The sequence below is a fragment of the Rissa tridactyla genome, chromosome 1 (assembly GCF_028500815.1).
Source record: "Rissa tridactyla isolate bRisTri1 chromosome 1, bRisTri1.patW.cur.20221130, whole genome shotgun sequence".
Classification (NCBI taxonomy): Eukaryota; Metazoa; Chordata; class Aves; order Charadriiformes; family Laridae; genus Rissa; species Rissa tridactyla.
In genome coordinates this window covers 7633257-7654230 of record NC_071466.1, presented here as the reverse complement: position 1 = coordinate 7654230, position 20974 = coordinate 7633257, and the positions used below count along the sequence as shown (strand labels likewise).

Here is a 20974-nt window from a genome sequence, read left to right as displayed (position 1 = left end):
AAATGAAGTGACTGGAATGACAGAGTGGGAGATAAACACATCAAGGTAATGGAAACAAAAGAGAAAAGACACTGGAGGAAAGGGGGAGTGAATAGAGGTTAAATAATTCAGGTCAGAATTTTTAAGAGGCTCGAAGAAACAAGGGAGCCTAAGTCATCTAGGAATCATTGTGGGGGGTTGGGGGGAGAAACAAACAAACCAACGTGCTATTCGCAGCATTAACAAGAGCTGTTGCATTTTCTGTGCCATTTGGACAGACCTTGGCTGGTGTAAATCAGCGAGAAGTCAATCCTCTGCTTTGCGGTATTTACAACCTTTGGAAGAAGCGGGCCATAAATCAGAAGGGCAAATCCAACACATACAATTCCAGCAGTTTTGGCCACTTTGCATCATGGATATTGTTGGCCTCAAATCCTAATTGAATCTCCCCTTGGTCCTCGATAGATCTGTCTGTGAGCCACTGAGCTCCTTTAGTCACTGCCTCGTTAAATGGAAATAACCCATCAGACAAGGGGTTTTGCAGCATTCATCCATGTTCATGCTGCCAGTGCCACTGGTGGGCAAAGCATCTCCTGTGAACTTTACGCATCTCCTCCACCCCGGGCAATGTTTTTTCCCTGAAAATCAGCAGAAGTCCCCAAAACTGTGAAGCCCGAGACCTACAAAGGTTAAAATCCAGTCTGAAACACCTTTCTGAACACTTTGCTGTTCGTTTCCAGAACTGCTGCTCCTCTTCTCTAGGGGATGCATCCTCCCTGGACCAGTTTTATTACCCAGCTCCTGAAGGGGGGAACGTGAAACTTTGCTTCCTGCCTCTATCTCCCTCCATTGCATTTAATTTCTGATATGGAAATATTCCTTTTCTTTCCTTGCTCTAATTCCTGATCTCCTGTGTTGCACCTATTTTAGCCTTGGCTTTGCTTGCCTGGGGGATTCCTTTCTCAGCTTTGCAGATTTGCGCCGTGGCGGATACAAAGCACAGCCAAGGTTGTAAGGATGTACCGAGTACACTACAGATAAAAGCAGTCATGCAAAATTCAGCTGCATTGAATTAGTCTTGCTGGTGGGAGGATAATTCCTATTAATCACATCTATTACAGTAATACCTCGGGATACGCGAAAGGCAGGCAGAGCAGTGAAAAGCACAAAATGAGGGAAACTCCCAGCCACAATCTAAAAAGAGAAGCACGGTGGGAAATTGTACACTATGTGCTGGGTGGGCAATATGACAGTTGGTAACTCGATTATTTTTGAGGGTAGGAGGAACCCGAGTGGGACGCATTATGTAGAGGAAGAAAAGCTAAATGGAAAGAGAAGTGGAAGCAAGCAAGAGTCTGAGGATAGCAGTTGACACCAGGAGGAAGGGGAGGGAAATGTTAGCAATGGAGAGCAGAATCCGCCAGGATACAGAAATTGTTATTTTTTTCTTTCTTAATAAACAGTAAATATTCCAGCTTGTGGCAAAATGAAAATTTTGAGAAGGGTGAGATGCTGAGTTAAGTCAGAACACTGCATTTCTGTATGAAATGAAATTTGAATTGAATTTTTTTTTTTTTGTCAGTCTGAAATACCGTACCCAGTCTGGTGGAAAAATACGTGGTTACTTACGAGTTACAAAAACATTTTCTAATGTGGGAATCCTCTGCCTTGATTTGGGTTGGTGTTTAAATCAACTCTGCCATTTCAAAACCTACCTCTGTGAGATTTCACCTTCTTACTTTGGACACATTTCCCCACAGTTTCCACTGGTGAAATGAGACCTGGTGGCCTCTTGTTCCTGCTCTCACCTTGTGCTGAGCTGCTTCATGGAGCTGATGGAGGAGAAAAAATGTCTGTATTTTGGTAAACATTAAGGTTGGCTTTTCTTCCCCTCCAAGCCAGCTCCCTGAAGATCAGATAATGATGGGAGAAAAAGCCTTTTTTCTCATGTTTTCCACCATGGATGTCCGGGTTTCTACAAATAATTGTGTATAGATAAGATACTTGGATGATTGGATCTATGCTGTCTTTTTTCCTGAGGTCCATCTGATTCAGAAACAAGTGATGGGCTCCAAGACATCAGAGAGCAACAGCCACGTCCTGCTTCCCTGGGACACCAGCAGCTCCACGGATCTGGAGCAAAACCTTCTGCAGGCCACCGATGTCTGGCGCTGGAGCTTTGGACTGGGCTCCTCTCTAATAATTGTGCAATCATGGTAATTATACACACAAAAAAAAAGTTAATTACTTAATCGTGTGTAACAAGGACCCTTCAGCTACTGAGCGAGGCACACGCTCGGCGCAATTATTCACAGGCATGTAATCTACTTCCCTTTGTATTGAATATTTCATTAGTTGCTATTCACGTCTTCTCGGAGGTGCTTTGCAATGGTTCAGTGATTGGATTTACTCTCATTTCTTCTTGGCTTGTACAAATGTTGTCGCTACAAATATTCCTCTGTATTTCATCCCTTTAACAAGGAGGTTCTTTCCAACCTTCCCATTGCCAAAGAGAACTCATCACAATGTGAACTTTGGGAGCTTGAGGCAATTTTAGGCTCCTGCTTTGCCTTCAAGGTCCTTTGGGTGGATCCCCATGTTTTGTCCTGTGACTGTAAGGCTCTTGGCACCCTTGGGATTTTGGCCATCACAGGGTGCCTTAGCAGTGGTACAACCTGGATAACAAATAGCAGTCGTAACCAAAGGTCTCTGCAAGTGCAGGAGAAGGGATATCCTAGAACATGCGTTCATTTTAAAATTGGAATCACTGGAAATTTAAAACTAGAACTCAAACCATTTAAATTTAAACCATTTAAAACTGGAATCACTCTTGATTTACTCCTGCATAGAACAGGAGTCTGTATGGGAGGAGTGCTTATATAGGAGGTGTATCATGGACTTGCATTTTCACTTTGAAATACTTGAATGACTCCTCCAAGCCCAAGGCAGTTTCCTTCTGAACTAGACCCAGCAAACAAGATCCTCTGTTTTTGGAGGGCTTTGGAGCTGCCATGGTCCGTGGAAGCTGCCCAGCTCTTCCCACCTCTGATGAAGCAGCTGCCTTGCATAATTAATTTGGGAAGGAAGAGCAGCCTTCTGGTTAAGGTTAGCACTTGAGGAAAGTAAAGCACATCCCAGCTCTAACTGTTATAACAATTCAGCCTAAACCTAGAATTATTTATTGGACTGTGCTGGGCCAGTGCCTTGCTGGAACTGCAGTCTGGGTACTTCATCTATTTATCTATCTCTAGGCGATAGGCCGTAGAGCTGGACTGCATCTATCTCCCAACATGGGATGCATATGACTTATGGGCATAGGGAGCCCAGCCCAGAAAAGATGGGCATACAGAACAACCAGACCTGCGAACCCATGAACCAGCTACACTTCTCCTACAGCATTTCCAGTTTGTACTTTACAATTTTTCAAGGAAACATTTTTGGAAAATATGCTGATAAGAAATTTGACTAATTTGCCAGCAAGTTTTGGTGTCTTGTCCAGCATTTGCCCTAAATGGCAAATTGAAAAAATTGAATGTTAACAGCCTCAGAGAAGGTCTGAGATGTTCTTGGCTACAGCACAATGACAAGGGGATCTGCCAGATCTTGCACAAGGCGTGCTTCACCTGGCAACATCCCAATGCAAGTTCCTAACAGTGGTTAAGAATTTATGGTGCACTAAATCTTGCAAGGATTTTTGAAAAGGGTTGCTGATCCTATCAACTAGACTCCTGGGATAATCCCTGAAATCCAGTATGGTATTTCCCTGAGTTACGGATGTGATTCTGATCTCTCTGTAAACTAGAGAGACCACTGAAACCAAGTGCCATTTCACTGCTATGAATAAAGGGAGAATTGGACCCATTTTTCTTTCTCTGACTTTACTGATTATAAATCAAGGCACAGACATGCTAACTACATTACACAGATCCTGGTGACAGTAACTTCTCAGTGCTCGAGAGACAAGAGAAATTGTCATTCAACTCTGATCATCAGCTTTATTGTATGCCAGCCAGACGATACGTATTTCATGCAGACTATACGTTTGCTCCAACCGCCGCTCAGAAGAAAGCGCTCGACTTCATGCGCGTTGGTCCTGCACTAAGGTACTTGGTTCTTGGTCTGTAGCACCAGTGGTTTTTTCAGGGGTCCTGGAAGCAGAGAAAGAGCATCATTGCAAAGCTGTCAGAGCGATTGGCTGCTGCCTAAAACCAAAATGCCACCCACGAGTTGGAATTTGCCCCGTGACAAGTGGCTCTGCAGAGCGCTCCCCAAGCAGCCCGCACATGTTTGGTATGTCCTCAGGCTGGTTGGTGAGCCTGGTCCTGGTCCAAAACCCATGGATGTCCACAAAATTAGGAGGGCTGGAGCTGTTGACTTTTTGACCAGCCCCTGGTTCAACTGGGACCAGGATCAGGCCCACCCACCAGCTATGAAAAATGCTTGCCAATTGATTATAACCTGCATCGAACGAGCACCTCGCTGTAAAATTGTCTCACGAAGAAGCAGTTTGTTTCCCTCAAGGCGGATGGTGAAAGCCCTATAACGCAGGGGAGCCAAGCTCTCGTGATGCCCAGGAAGGACTCGGTTCCTGTTAAAATGACCGCCAGGAAAGCAAGGCCAGCTAACACATGCTAACCCCCATGTGAGAGCTTCTCCTCCGCCCCTTCTCAATGCCCCCAGGAGACACCAGGAGGCGATGGTGGCACCAAGGCATTGGATGCCTGTCAGGATCAGCTCTGGGGACAGCTCTGTACCTGGGATAATCGTGGATGGGAGCATAAGAGAACAAAGCCTGGGAGGTAGGGTAGATGCTGTCAGGAGCTCTGGACGGGTGCTGGAGGAAAGGTCAGGTCTTGTTGAAGTGCAGAGGGAGAGATGGGGAAGGAAAGACCTGTAGGGAATGAGGGAATCAATCTTCATTAGGAGAGAGAAAAAGGAGGATCTCCAGGGATGAGGAGAGATGTGTGATGGATGGGGTGGGATCTGTGAGGCTGCAGAAAGCGGATGGAGAGGCAGGAGAAAACTGCTCAGCTTTAAAATGGGCAACTTTGCACAGCAGTTGCATTAAGGGGCTGTGGAGATCCCCCCTCGTCCACCAGCCAAACGTTGTCTTTGTGTAGGGAATGGTTCCAGCCTTCAGGTTGAAGGAGAGAAGGAGAGGTTGGCACACGGCCAGGAGAACAGGTATTAGTTACCACCTCCTTGGCTCATGAAACCAGCTGAACCTGGACAAATGAGTCTAACCATCCCTGCATGAGATGCTCATGGGGCAGGACCACGTGGAGAGCCCTGGCAGGACAGCTCTTGCTCATATACTCACCCTCATCCTGCCCTTCGTGCTTACAGTGAAGAGACGTTTGCTGCCAGAAGCTGTTGGCAGAGGTCAGTAAGGACTTTCCTTACCCAGTGTCCCCAGTGTAGGAAAACTGCTGAGTCCTTCCAACCTACCAGTTCCTATGGGAATGAGGTGAGCCCAGCATCGTATATCAAGGGATTAGGGGAAAATGCAGGGTGGATCCTCTTTGGAAAGATGTCCCACTGTCAGTACAGACCAGGTCCATACTGCTGATGCTCAGACATCTGCTAGGACAGGACCAATTGCCTGGTCTCTGGAGAAGGCTGGAGGTGCCTGTACACACTTTCCAGATCAGAGCGTGCCCGAGGGCACTTGCACGTGCAAGCTGGGCAGGTTGAAGTTGCCAGCAGCTACTCCAGATGCCAAACCATCCCCTGTAAGCACGTCTTCACATCTGATCTAGGAAGGGAGGATGGAGTAACTATGGGGTCTGAGCTCCGGTCTTCCTGTGCCAGTGCCTATGTGACGATCCAGGTTGTAGGTAGGAACAACACCAGACTAATCCCAACTCTTCCTTGGTGTCCAACCCTGCTCTTGTTGCTGCCCTGCATTCCAGAACAGAGCTTGAAAGCCAAAAATCCTCTCTCCCTGGAGCAACATAAACTGTTTGAAATCACTCTCCATCAATGTTCCCCTTACACCCTGTGAGAGTCACCAGGAGAAGTCACCCTTCCCGGCAGCCCCGGTGTAGTAGCTCTCTGTTGAGGCAGCCAAGAAAGCTGGTGCATGCACTGCATGTTTGCATGGTGGATACCTCTTCATTTTAATCCCTTGGCTCTTTTCTCATGAGTGTGTGCATCCTTCAGCAAGACCCATCTTCCTGGAGGACAAAGAGGCTCTGTCCCATCCCCATCCCCTGGCTTCCTCTTTGTTTGCATTGAATACAGATAATTGTGTGATTGTCCTTCCCAGTAAAAATCATTGCAAACCTGTTTTAAACTGGAAGGAATGCGAGGGGGAGTTAATTACATTATTCTCCTCAGGAATTGGCATCCAGGGACAACACAGCCCCTCCCTAGGAGGAGATCAGCCCTGGCTGCTCCCTGCAGGGCTGCACAGCATGGTCTGGCCCTGGATATCAACCTTGGGAATAGTGAACTGGGAGGGGGCAAATCGGAAGGTTGAAAGGAAAGCCTGATCCTGAAACATAGCAAGTCCTAACACACAAGCAGCAACACTTACAAATGAGCTCTGTCTTAGCCAAGCAAGGAAAGAATTCGGAGATCTTTGCCCTCATGAGGGCTGCAGGTGACACACTGTTGGGTTAGTTATGTGATGTGACAAGGTGAGAAATGCAGAAGAGATGAATTGGAGGTGACACATCATTACTCAGGTTAAATCTGAGAGAGAGATGCAGAAAGAGCATGAAATTCAGGAGAGGTTCGTTTCCCAGAGGGAGCATGAGGTGTCTGGAAGTAACCAATAGATGACTACCATGAGCACACGTAGCACAGTCTCCTCTTCACTGGTCCTGGTGTAATCACAGGGAGCTGGAATCTTGTGACTGGGGTATAAACTTGTCTCTGACGATAAGGGGCTCCAGCAACATTATCTTGTTCTTCACAGATGTGGAGGACCTTCTCACAGCTCATTTCTGTTCCTCTGTGGATTCAGGTCTTGATGTTTTGGTGGACACATATCAGAAAGAGATGATGACATTTATCCTCTTCTACAAAACTATCTTCATTCAAAGCAGTTTAACTATTTGGGAGCTGTTATGAGTCTGTACAGACAGACACAGCTCCAGGCACATAGAAAATGAAAAGTTGCCTTCAAGAGCACCTAAAAGCAGCAGGAATCCTTTACTGGTGGCTCAGAAATAACAAAATAGCCCCAGGCACATATGAAGTTTGGTGCCGAAGGGACATTTTTTATAAAGAACCATGAGAAATCTGTCCTTTCTTTCCCAGAGAATTCAGGTGAGGAGATGACTCTCCTCTGTGGAGGAACTGACTTTTTGGCTAGAGCCCTCACCCAGGACACTGGCAGGTTCATGTTCCTCAGAAAATACAAACTCATTGATTCCTGGGCAAATGCAATTAACAATTAGGTTGTAAGATATGGCAAGTCACTTCTCTCTGCTGAACACTTTATTGTCCTTTGTGCACTGAAGTTTGTTGTCCTTGATAACAGTGACAAAAATACAAGTCTTCTTTTGTCCTGAAAAATGGCATTAACGTTGTACTTAATAACTGGTCTTATTTACATTCCTTGGAAAAGGCAACAGCATCAAATAGTGGAGTTAACATTGTAAGTTACAGCAGGGAAATGAAGAATTTCAGCAAGCAGAGGGGTTTCTATGGCTTACATAGGTTAGGTGGGCGCTGGAAATGTGCACCAGTTTGGGGCCAGCAAAGGCTGAAGGAGAAGAAAGTGTCTTCTTGTGAAACCTGACCTGAGGTAGGTGTGAGGTGAGCAACAAGGAGCTCAGTGCTTCAGAGTTTAAACAACTGCCCACCTCCAAAGCAGCAGATACACAAGCACTTACAAAGCTCTGCTAGCAATTCAGATGTTAGAAGACTTCAATGTACCTCAAAGGGCAGCTAGGGACCCCAGTGGCATGCAGGAATATTGACTATTCAGCCCCTAGAACTGTGCAGCTGAGATTTTTGGCTGCTGTTTTAGGTTGTTCTAGAGCTTTTTCACTCTTGGAGTCTAGAGTTTGTAGGAGGAGGCAGCAGGACTGTGAAAGCATGGCAGGTGGGAGCAGGTCATGGTGACACATGTTAAAGGATGCAGGGCATTACCTACACCAAGGGATCTTCTCTCCCGCTGCATCTTTCCAGTATCTAGAAATCCCTAGAGCCTGGAGATGTCAAGCACAACCCAGCTAAAGGTCTCACTTGTCCTAGGTGAAATCTCCAGGCTCCTCACTGAGAAGGACTGGACCTCCCCACACATGTTGTCTCTTGCACAGCACCACTGAATGAAGCCCAGGGGGCTGAGACTGCTTGATTCTTCTCCCATCCATGTCCACAAAACAGCTTCAGTTTGGCTTTGAGTTAGGTCTTCAGACCTAACTTCTGCAGATGGCCCATGAAACCAGACTGGTGGCCATGCTGTGAGCTCAGCTCCTCACTCAGTATGATAAAGGGTCTCCTTTGCTTTCTGGCAGGGCGATGTCACACTACCTGCAGTGAGGGTCACAGTAAAAGTAGAACTGAGCTGCTCCTGCATCTTTCCATGGGTGTGTGGAACAGCTGGGAAGAAGGACCATCTCCATGTGCACACATAGCTCCAGCCAGCACAGACCAAAATAGCACATTCAGGCAATAAATTAGGACAAGGAGGGAGCAAGGAGCCACCTGGGACTTAGTCACAATTGGATCCCAGCTGTACTCACAGGTTGAAGGGACCACGGGCAGGTTTAGTCCTAGCCTGGGATGGAGGAAGAAGATGTTCAGGGCACTTTCTGAACAACAGGAAGCCTCCCGGGCATCCATCTCTGAAACTTGTCCTTCTGCTAAGCCAGCTTCTGCTTCTTCCCCTGAGAGGTGCATCTGCTTGGATTTCCACTGACACACTTCTGCCCACTGTTTTCAGTATTGTGCTGGGAAATACAGTTCTTTTAACATCAGCTGCTTCTGCTCTGGGCTACAAGATTTCTCCTTCATTCTCCTCAATTGCTGTGTTTGTTGAGCCACCTGCCAGCCCAGGACATCTCTGCAGGAAGCTGGAGAAAGGCCAAACTCTTTATCAGATGCACCAGAATTGCAAAGGACTGAAGGTCATGCAGCTCGGAATATGTCAGGCTCCTACATAGACAACAAAGCTTGTCTCTGTGGCTGTAAAAAAGAAAGGAAGGTACCAGGGAACAAAAACATGACCAGAGTCATCCCAAAAGACTACAGACAGAGCTGTGGCAGCAAGACTGACTGCTGAACTGGCCACGAGGACAGACATACGGTGCACTTGCAGACACATCTACTGAAGCCACACCAAGAAATGAGAGAGAGAAAGGGCCGTGAGGTATTGTTTATTCTAAGCAGTGAGCGTCATCGCACAGTACAGGCAAAGAAAAAGGTTTACAGTCCAAGAGAGACAGGACACGAGACAGTAACTTGGGGAGGATGGGAAGGAGAACATCCCTGGTGGAGCTGGGTATTTAGGATGACGTGGAGGGGAAAGGTGGGGTGGTGGAAGAAAGCACAGGATTGGAGAAGCAGCTGAGGGACAGACATGGAAAAGGTGGCAGGGAAGATGCAGGGACAAGGATTTTGAAGGCAAGAAGGAACAGCAGCATGGTGGGGAGATGGGGTCTGATGGGGTGGTGAGGGCATTGAAGACTGCATGGGAAGGAGCCAACAGGGACAGAGAAGTCTGATCAGCAATGAGACTTGGGGAGAGGGAAGGGAGCAGAGGCAACGGGGGCAAGGACATCCACAGCCCTGTGACCCCAAAGCATTATCTATTTCATTAAATTAAAGGTGCCTTGGTGGCTCTTGTCCCTGCTGATAAATCTCTTAGCTCCAAACAAAGTGGCCACAGCTGAACTGGTCCTCAGCTGGGTATTAAACCCTGAACCAGGCCAAGGAGCAGGTCAGTCAAACAACCAGGGACTAGTCTCAGGATTTCCCTATCTTGGCCGCTGGGTACTGGCACCATCAAGTGCTCCTGGGTGCTGTTTAACTGGTGAGGACAGACCCATCTGCCACAGCCATCGCGTGGTGAGATCCCCTCCATCACATGCCATGCAGGGTGCTCCTCACCCTCTGCTGTGACCAGACCCCTCTCAGAGCCAGGTAGGCCACTTCTTGGGGTCTCTGGTTCCCCAAGAAGATATGGGAGGACCCAGCTTTGCTTGGGTCTTTGAGGTCGCTTCATGTCTCAGGCTAGGCTGGGGTGGGAGGTGGGCAGATGACAAGAAGGAGATTTCAGAAATGTTTGCCCCTTTCCATCTCTCACACCGTTGAACGCTTATTATTCTTCAGTGCTGTCACATATCGCTAAGATCTGTCACTACTCCTCATCCATCATTTTTCTGGTGGCTGGTCCTTGCCACTGGTTGCCGTGGAGCAGAATCCCTGCAGGGAAAGCTGGCGTTTCAGAAAGCATAAAGATGCCTTCAATCCATTAGCAGGCTTTTCTTTTATCCTTGGGCTCACATCTCCTCCACCTGACAGTCGTGATTAGGGAGCTGTTTCCAAGGCACCCTGCAACAGAAATTAAGACTGTTTACAAGCAATCCATAGTTACCGATAAACCACCAGTCCTGAAGTACTCAGAGCTGCGTAACCCCCTCATCGCAGACCTCTGAGCTTGTGAGTAGACCCAGTGGCATTAGTGGAATTGCTCCCAACCCAGAAAGCTCACGTGAGTAAGGGTAAATGGAAGTGGGCTGTCAAATCCCCCATTGGATCAAACTTACCATGATGCTGCCAGAAACCGGGAGAGCTGAAGCCCATGTTTGAACATCACAATATTTTCCAACTGTGCAAGAGATACAGTTCTTAGTGCTGAACATGGCCATGTCATCATGTTCATACTAGGGAATTTCTTCTTCCTGTAGAGCTCCTCTTCTTTACTTGATGTTGCTGTTGCTGTTGGGGATGGTGGTTGTTCCTTGGATGTTGGGATGTACCAGCTATGACAGAGACATCATCTGAAAAAGTCTCTTTCTCTCCTGCACAGGTACATCTCTAAATAAACCCTAAATCCAAAGAACATCACGATACAAGAGGCTGCCTTTGTATAAGGACTGATATGTCAGCTGATGAAATATCCATATTCATCCTTTGACCTCACTTTACCAGTCAGGGATGTAATAATGATAACTGAGGATTTCAAAGGAAGCTCCGTGATTGGGAAGTGGCAAAATCAGTAAATCTCAGTCCTGTGCCCAAGGCACTTAAATGCCCATCTGATGCAGGGAATGGGATGGAGAGCATCAGGCAGCAACCTCTTCATCCATCCATGCACAAGTCTTCAGGGGTGTGCGCTGAAGCCCTCAGTACATGATGTATTTGAAAGCAACTGATTAAAATCAGCAACACGGGGCTGCTTACACCCTGTGCATTCAAAGCGACACCTTTGCAAACCCACTCTCAGACGCTCCATTATTAAGAGCATGAGAAGCAGACTTGACTCTTTAAATTCAACATGCCAATATTTTCCCTCCCCTCCTTGTCCCCTCACCAGACACCAACACTGACAATTAGGACTATTTTTACTCCAGCCAGCTCCTCCACACTAAATGCTCTTATAAGACAAAGAATTTCTTTTCTAGTAACCCACCGCCAGTGCTTTGCACAGATGTTTTTCTCACAACAACCCTTGGAAAAAGGTGGGCAGTGCCAGTCACTAATGACTTGGCAAAGATGAAGGAGTGAGTCAGTAGCAGCGGGTTCAGACAGTGATGGTTAAAGACCAGGGAGACCAGGTCCCCATGCCTGTCATCAGCACAGCAGGTCCTGCTGTCTCTTAGAAATGCTTCCTGCCCCTTTGGGTATTTAGGCTTTGCAATGCTGAGCAAGTTCAGAGAGCAGTAGGACAGCAAGGGCATGTTTTCCAGCACTGAGTGTGGATGGCTGCGTGGGACTAGATGGATCGGCCATCCATGCTGCAGTATGGAACAGACCCCATACCTTTGTGTCATGGGAGAAACATTTTGTTGCCCTACATGGATTGTCACAGATAAGTCCCATCAATGACCGGTCTTTTACCAATGAGCATTTTCTCCAACACCAGCCGTGGAGGGGTGAAATGATAAATCCCCCAACCTACAGCTCAGTGGAAACACTTTAAAGACCATATAGTTATGCGTGATCAATGAACGGTTGAAGGTGGTGGGGAAGGGAGAGGGAGGGCAGGGTGATATGGCAGGACATCAGAAAGCAGCACTGTTATTAGCATGTAGTCAGAGACGGGATAAATTCAGAAAGTGATTTGTAACCAGGCAGGGATGAGAAATAGCACCCAGAAATGGCAGGGCAGAAAAGGATCAGTGCTCTATGGAAGTCAACAGAGCCATGCTGGAGGAGAGATTTCAAAATACTACCCCAATGCAGATAATTTTCCACAGGTTGGTGGTGATGTTACTGGAATACCCATTAAAAGTGAAAACATGATTAAAAATAAAAATTGCAGGTAGAAGCTTACAGGCTAGTTAAAAGAAAAAAAGAGATGAAACTAAGATTAGGGTTCACCATTTAAAATAAAATTGTGCCCTCAACCCTGCTTTCTTCCCAGCCATCATTTTCTCCAGATAGCAAACATTTTCATTAATATAAAATCAGTGCTTTGCACTTCCACAGTCACTGCCAAATGCCTGTTCATTGGTGGCTGGGCTTGGAGCACACTGGAAGTGCTCAACCCAAGAATTTGCCACCTCCTTTCAATGAGGATTTCGAGCCCCTTGACCCCTCTCCTGAGCCTTTCAGGTGGTTTTGGCCCAAAGCAAAAGCTGTAGGCAGTGGGCTCATCCAGAGCACCTCCCCTCCCTCCAGCTCTCCAAGGGGCTCGGCTTCTGCTCCCTGGCCCAGTGCAACGTGGACAGGAGCAAGGTGCAGCACCGACCCTCCGCTCGACACGCTGTATTTACAGAGAAGAAAAGCCAACTACCTGCTCCGTCCACATGGCTTCACTGTCCATCTTCACCTTTGCAAACGCTTAGCTCTCGTGTCAGGCTAGTCTGAGGTTAGCACCCACCTAAAGGGAGTCAGGCTGTGACAGCTCAGTTGTCCCCATGGCAGGGATGGAAGTGGTGGTGGCTCTAAGCAACACAAACCTGATTATGGTTGGAAGGGTGTTTCTTTCACTTAACTGTGCTTCTTATCGAGAAAACAAGATCAAGGAGGTGGAATTCGTCTTTAGCATTTATTTATCATTGGAAAAAAAACCCCTTTGAGCAAGCAAAGATCACAAGCACGTCACAATCAATTGGCTATACATTAATTTGTGTGTGTGTGTGTGTTTGTGTGTGTGTCATTCTCATTAGAACAGCAAGAATGAAAAAGCACCACGAGGAGGTGTGCTTAACACATTACAAGAGACAATTTGTGATATGCAACCAAACCCAGGCCACAAAATATTAATTAGACACTTCCTATCTGCCTCCAAGAGGCAAGAGTTTGTGGAATTCATGGGAGCCATGTTTTTACACCGGACGCATTGCAAATGAAGAAGCAGGTGATCGGTGTGCAAAGCAGTCAGAAAACAGGAGCTCAGTCAGCAATTAGCACCATTTTGCAGAAAGGAGTAACAGTACAATACAGTGAGAATGAGAAAGCAAGCAATAGACAGCATAGGAACTTTCACAGGGTAAAAAGCAAAACATTTCTTTCTTTTTTTTTTCTTTTTACAAAGAAAGCAAAACATATTACAAATTAGCGGTGAGACAGAATCAGCATTGTGGTAGCTGGAAACACAGAACAGCAGAGCACTCTTTCCCAGTGGGATCGACAAGCTCAGAGTCCAAAGTGAACTTGAAAAGGCAGAGATTTGGTCTCCTTTCTGATAAACCTGAGTGGGTCGGATGGGTATAAAATCTGTGGAAGGTAGAGCAATGCAGGATTTCACCCTGAGACCTGACTCTGCTGCAGTTCCTGGCATTCAATGCAATGCTAAGCTGTGTGCTTGGATGTATGCTGAGGACCTGGTGCACGTGGAGCAAAGGCCAGGATTTATATCCCTATTTTGTTGCTGTCTGAGAGGGAGGTCCCCAGGCCCTACCAGTCTCCCAGGCTCTTTCTGCAAAGATTAAAACCTTCCAAGGATCATTCATCCCACCCAAAGAGAGGTGCCCAAAATAGGTAGCTCAATGGCCCTTGGAAAGTTCCTTCACTAAAAAGGGAATTTAGATCACTGGCTAGCACTTCATATCTAGCTCTGTAGTTAGATGCCACCAAAAACTTCATGTATTAAGGAAACACAAGGCCAAATTCTGACCATTCACTGGGCATGTTTCATTCAAACACCATGATGGATGCTCTTCATTGAGAAGAAGCAACCCTGAAGCCCTAGGTGATGAGCAGTCAATCCAGAGTCATGGAGATGCTTGGATTAGGTGGTTTGAGCATCTTAATGGTGTTCCTTGGGAAAAATTTGGTTACCCTTGAAATCAAGGGTGAAATTCCCATTGAATTCAAGGGGAAATGGTGGCAAGTGTGCTGTTTCTTTGAATTTGAAGCTTTGGGCCAAAAAAATGATTGGGAGAATCATTTGGTATGGTCTTTCCTTATGCACCTTGAGATCGGTGTGTTCAGGGTTATTGGTAACTGTCTACATGCCTTCCTGACATGTTCTGCCTGCTGTGACACGTCATCTTCACGCTGTTGCTATATCCTGCGATAGGAAAGGACGTTACTGAGGAGTGTGAAGATGGATGAAGCATCTAAATGCCAAGGAATCACACCAAGTCTTGGAAGCTCAGGCTTCTCTGGCCAGTTGTCCCTTGTGCGACGGGGTGGGAAGAGCTGTGAGCGGCACTCCTCTCTACCAGCTCAATGCAAGCCTTTCGCCGAGCTGCTCTGGAGACAGAGCTGAGCTTTGCACTCGAGCGGTGCTGCAGGGGCTTCTGAGCACTCAGAAAAGCAATGGTCAATATGGACAGGTCAGCGTCTCCATGGAGCATGCACATCAAGAATGCACTACATTCGCAAAGATTTCCACAGTTTTACTTCCTGGAGGATTTCCCTGGTTTCCTCCTAAACATCGGAGGTTTAGATATATATATTTCTATATATGAATATATATTTTCCACATACACAACCTGACTAGCTCATAGCACACAGTTCTAACACAGCTAAGCTTGGAAATACACCACTGAATTCAGAACACTACACTTACTTATACTCAAAGCTTTAGGCTGTTAGCGCAAGGCAAACAGGACACATCACACAATACACTGAACTTGGCATTTATTCATTACTAAGGCCAGCAAATGTCACTATCTGTATACCACAGAGCTTTCCTCCTCTTTGGAAACATTCTCTCAGCCTCATAGCCCACCACTCATTTATGTTTCCAAAAGACCCAATTCTAATGGGGTGAGACCGCAAAAAGCGGGACTCCTCACCCTCCCGGCCCATTTCTTTTTCTGTGAGATAGTTTCACTTCTCTAAAATATCCTAGCAGCAAGACTTTCCTCACTCAAACACCTCTACAGCAACACAGTTCTGATAGTCTCCTCTTACACCACCTCCCTACCCTACTTCCCATCTCAGTCTTTGTTCTTCCCAATTGTCTGTTCTCTGGAAGTTTCAAGCTGGACTGTGTATCAGGATAGAAATGCTGAGCTGCAAAAATAAAGAATCTTGACTTGCAGCTACTCTGCTACAGCAGAGTTTAACCGCTCAGTTTGGTGGGATCAAGCTTAATCCTTACGTACTTAGGACCCGATCCAGGAGTTAGGCACGTAAATTTGGATTGGGACCATACCTCTCCCAGCTCCCATGGGAGCTCAATGACCCAAATTTTGGGGTGTGCGATGCCAGTTTGTTGGGCCAGTTCATACTCGCTGACAAATGGTCCCGCTGTGTTTACAGCTTCCAAACTGGTCTTGCTGGGCATGGGGATTTCCTAGAGTAAGAGCACAGTAAATATGATTGAAACCCTGAGATCTTGCCTTGAAGGATCCCAGCAAGTGGTTTGTGGTCCTCTTAGGATACTTATGAGTCAACATGAACTTCAACTGCTGGTAAAGTCAAAACAACGGGGGCTGATAGCTCTAGCCAACCTTGGTGACACGTTTCTCTCTACCCCTTGGAAGGTCACATCTGCAAACCGAACCTCTTTCAGAAATCTAGCTCTGTCTACTGGCACCCCAGAAGTGAAGAAAGCAGACCAAGATTCAAAACAAAGCAGGAATAACTAAAAAGATCCATAACCTAGGGGAAACAATAGGGAAGAACAGCCTGCCGATAACCTAGTCAGACCTGCCACATGCCTGGGAAGTCTTCACTGCTCTCTGCGCCTTCCCTCACTCCTTTTTCTAAACAAAAATCAAGTCTTTTGAATGGTGTTGATGGGTGAAGCTGCCTAGGGGAAAGATCTGGCCCTTCATTTGCACGGGATCTCCTTCCCTGTTGCTTCTTGGAGCAAAAGTCCCACCGATGTCACCAGGGGAAATCACTCTTGGCCACACCACTGATTCTAGCAGACTTATGGCAGATCCATGGCACCATGAATGAACCTCTGATCCTCTCTGCCTTCAAAACCTTTCACCTGCTGACACCAGTGGGAGATGACCAAACAATGGCCAACCGCAAAAGGGCCTCATGGGATGAAAGCACAGCCCCTCCACGGCTCAATGGCACTTCCACGCCGTCAAAGTGTTGAAGGACCAAGCCTGAGGAAAGGGACAGGCTGCTGGATGCAATCACGGTTGATCCATCACCTTCATCTCCTACGCCCCTGCTTGTGCATTCCCACGTCCCTCACTCTGTGCAGAGCCGTGTTGTGCAGGCAAAGCAGAACAACCTGACCTCAGAGACAAGGATTCCCTAATCCTCCTTGGAAATAAAACAGAAAAGCTTCTAATACAATCAGAACAAAAAGCAGATTAGAAGCCTCTAATTAATTTTGTGGCCTTTATTTAATCAAAGGGAAAAAAAAAAAAAACGGAAAGAAAGAAAGAAAGAAAAGGAAGGGAAAAAAACGAGAAAGAAAGGAAAGTGCAGTGACATTTACTCTTTTGCCTCAGCCAGTTTATTGTTCATCTCTTTACTTTTCTCCTTGTCCTCTGGCTTTGCTGTGTTGGAGGTCTCGGCGCTCTTTTTCTTGGCAGCCCGGCCAGATGCAATCTGCTTGTCTTTGGCCTTTTTCAGGGGTTTATGGCTTGTTGTGGTCTTTTTTGGTTTGGAAGGCTTTACGCTAGGCTTTTCCACCTGCATGGAGGGCGACATGGAAAACGACAACACAGAGATGGAGAGAGAGAGAAAGAGAGACACAAGGACAGGTGGAAAACAGGATTTAGATCAGAAATAGCATGAATGTTACTTATCTACCCAGCTATGCCCTGCCACAAAGGGAGAGGAGCAGCTGGGCGCGTGCTGAGTTGCAAATGGCCAATTCCTTTCATGGTGTTGATGCCCTGAAGTCACAGTACCCCGGAAGCCAGCAGAGCCCATTGCATCCAGATGAGGACACAGTAGGGTAAAGAGTAGAATGAATATTATCGATCATTTTATCAATTCTTCCATCATTCTCTGGCTTCAGGAGGGGCTTTGCAAGCCTACAGGGGATTATGTCTCTCTGGATTTGAAGCAGAAGAACAATGCTCGGGACAAAAAAGGCTGGTTTAAATCCCCATCTTTCTCTCGGGGCATGACTCCTCAGTTTGCTCTTCCCTAACAGATCACTACAACACAGTAAAATCAATTGGGGATAGCTGGGGCACAGGACCCCGACCGGCATCCAAGCAAAGGCCATTACAGTGTCTTGCATCCACCTATTTCTTCAGCCCCCCAAATAGGGACAAAATAGGGAGGACAGCTTCAAAATTAAGGAGGAATAGGAGCCTTCAGCTCCTCCATGCTGGCCCTGCCATCCCTCTGAGACCTGACAAATCTAAGCACTTATGAACACCAGGAAGGACTAACGGTCCTGGGTTTAAAACTGCACAGACTGACTCCATTTAATGAGGATCCTCTGCTGCTCCTAGAAGAAAAGTTTGAAACACATTTCAACCCAAGCCCTTCTCGACACATGTCCTCCATCTGATCAAAGCCAAAAATGCTTGCTGTAAAAATGTGTGGAGCGCCCTGAATTAATTGCAGATGAAGATCTGGCTCTTACCATGTTGTTCCTGGGACAAAGTGTAATGTGGGGTGCCTATAGCTTTGGAGGGAGAAAGAAAAAGCTGTCTAGATAATCACCTGGGAAATGACAGTGCAAAATCCTCTTCGTCTGGGTCCTATCATCACTTCTTTACAGTTTGATGCACTAGTCTCTGAAGTGCAGCAACATGTACTAGAGCCCATAGAATCATAGAATGGTTTGGGTTGGAAGGGACCTTAAAGATCACCCAGTTCCAAACCCCCCCTGCCCTGGGCAGGGACACCTCCCACCAGACCAGGTTGCTCAAAGCCCTGTCCAACCTGGCCTTCAACACTTCCAGGGATGGGGCAGCCACAGCTTCTCTGGGCAACCTGGGCCAGGGGCTCACCACCCTCACAGCCAAGAATTTCTTCCTAATTTCTAATTTCTTTCTAATATCTCATCTCAATCTCCCCTCTTGCAGTGGAAAACCCTTCCCCCTCATCCTATGGCTCCCCTCCCTCATCCAGAGTCCCTCCCCAGCTTTCTTGGAGCCCCTTGAGGGACTGGAAGGTCTCCCCGGGGCCTTCTCTTCTCCAGGCTGAACCCCCCCAACTCTCTCAGCCCGTCCTCCCAGCAGAGGGGCTCCAGCCCTCCCAGCATCTCTCTGGCTTCCTCTGGAGCCTCTCTAACAGGTCCATGTCCTTCTTATGTTGGAAGCCCCAGAACTGGATGCAGTGCTCCAAATGGGGTCTACACTTGAGCAGAGGAAAGGGGCAGAATCACCTCCCTCGACCTGCTGGCCATATTTCTTTTGATGCAGCCCAGCATACCATTGGTTTTCTGGGCTGCGAGCACACATTGCCAACTCATATTCAGTTTTTCATCCACCACCATCTCCAAGGTGGATCCCTAGATGCACCCGCTGGTTGGAAATGAAGATGCCACATAAGGTGAACGACAGCAGGCAGTATTCATCCCAGCCTTACTGTGTTGCACATGTCCCACCAGGAGCAATGGATGGCCCTGGGTCCCTTCTGCTGTGTTTCTCACCTTTGGCGGTTCTTTGTAGGGCTCGCTGTAGAGAGTGCGTATCCTTCTGCGCTCCAGGAATTTGTTATCAGATGGAGCAGGCTTACTGGTTTCCCCCTTGAATTGAGCGCTGTAACTGGTTTCATGGATCATTTTCTCCTCTGGCGGCTTGTACTGGGACTTCGCCTTTATAGCTTTCACAGGCTTGACATCTACCCAGGGTCTGAACTCATTTCTGAAGATCAAAAAAGAAAGGAGTTAAGGAATTAAACCAACAGGAGTAGTGGTAATATGGGAATGAAATCCCTCATTGCTCAGCAAGGTCTACTTGGAAAGGCTTTTACCTCCATCCAGTCAGGTTTACAAAGAAACTGACTCCAAACAACTTATTTTTGACCTCATCTAAAACCCATTGACACATTAGGAGACCTTCAAATGAAATTTGGTCTATTAAAATCAGGCAGTCCTGGGCACCAGACAACTTGCTACTTGGGTGACAATGGTCGGGTGCCCTCTGAAAAGCTGGCCTAAGATGTGACAGTGATCCTTTTTTTGAAAAGACAGATGCTTTTTTGTCTCTGTAGTTTCACCTCTGCGCTGAGGCTACCCGCAAACAATTCCTGACTCTCACAATTATGGTGGAAAAGAATACTTAGGAAGGAACATCAAAATTCATGTTCTGCAACTCAACATGTGACACACACTTCTCGGCAAAATTCCCCGCAGGCAAGCTAGCTGGGTGATTAAGAAATGTAAAGAGACAAGATGTTCTACAGCCACCCCTTTCCCATGCCTATAAGTAGTGAATTGTATCATTTTGCCTATATTGCACGAAATGATGCACAACAGCTTTTGTTAATTCCATAAAGGAATACTTTAAGATAAAGCTGCCTTAGACGTAAACTCAAGCAGAGCAGGAAATGGCACGGTTTATCAGGTATTGTGAGCTATGGCTTCTCTTTATTAGCTGATGATGAATTCCTGAGTTATTGGAAAAATAACACCATCTTTCATTTCTTTTGGACACAGCTGTGAGTTTTGGGAGAAAAAACAAACACATTTCAAACGTTTTTATAATCTGCTGGACAAATTCTGGTTCCCATCCACAGCCTCCTTTTCATCCATGTTTTAGTTCTTCCCAACAGAGTGCCAACATGTTTCTAATTTTGAAGCAAAACATTTCATTTTTTTTTTCTAAAAATTGCCATCCATCTGAGAAAACCCCAAGTGTGTTGCTACCTTAGATGGGTCATGCTCAGACATAGTCCCAGGCAGTGTTTAGATCCTTAATACTCCAATGCAAGCCAGGAGCTATCTTAGTGGTGGTGATACAAGCCCTCTGTGAAGGCGTGAATTTTCCTTGGAAATCAAAGCCCTTGTCTTAATTTCGGGACCTCTGAAGCAACGGGACCACTAAGTTGTGGACCCTGTCCCTCCTGCCCTGTTCCACTCAACCACCTTTGAGTTGTGTTATTCATTCTCAGCCTGGTTTATTAGGGAAATAAACCCTGTGTGAGGGTACTGCCAGCCAATCCCTTCCCATAACAGCTTTGACCATCTTAATCAGCTTCAACCAAATTTCACAAATGGTCATGGAGATATTCAGCTTTTACTTTTATGAAGATAAGCAGTTGGGCTGGGTCCAGAGGCTCAGGAAAGCTTTGGTATGGACATGCACACTTCATCAGTCATCAGAGGACCTGCTTAGACAGGGAGGCTAGGCTGCAGAAGTTCACTTATTGTCCTCAGGGCCCGGTAATAAATGGTCCCTTCACCTGCAGGACCAGTGCAGCTCCCTGCCCACCCAGTACTACATTTCCCATTCACATAATCCCTCTGCAAAGATGGAAAAAATCTTTCTCTTCCAAGATAACTCCAGTTGCAACAGTGTCCCAAGTGTGTTTCTCCTCC

The 20974-nt window shown here is 46.7% G+C and overlaps 1 protein-coding gene across 1 annotated transcript in view; it reads right to left on the bottom strand.

Annotated features, from left to right (window-relative positions):
* Positions 1-16959: 16959 nt before the first annotated feature.
* The window catches only part of MAP6 (microtubule associated protein 6), a 36031-nt gene continuing 32016 nt past the window's right edge, over positions 16960-20974 (bottom strand). The window contains exons 2-3 of the mRNA XM_054188904.1: positions 19085-19298; positions 16960-17160 (exon numbers count right to left, since the gene is read on the bottom strand). Coding sequence (XP_054044879.1) covers positions 16960-17160; positions 19085-19298 — 415 coding nt within the window. The remainder of the gene's footprint in view (positions 17161-19084; positions 19299-20974) is intronic.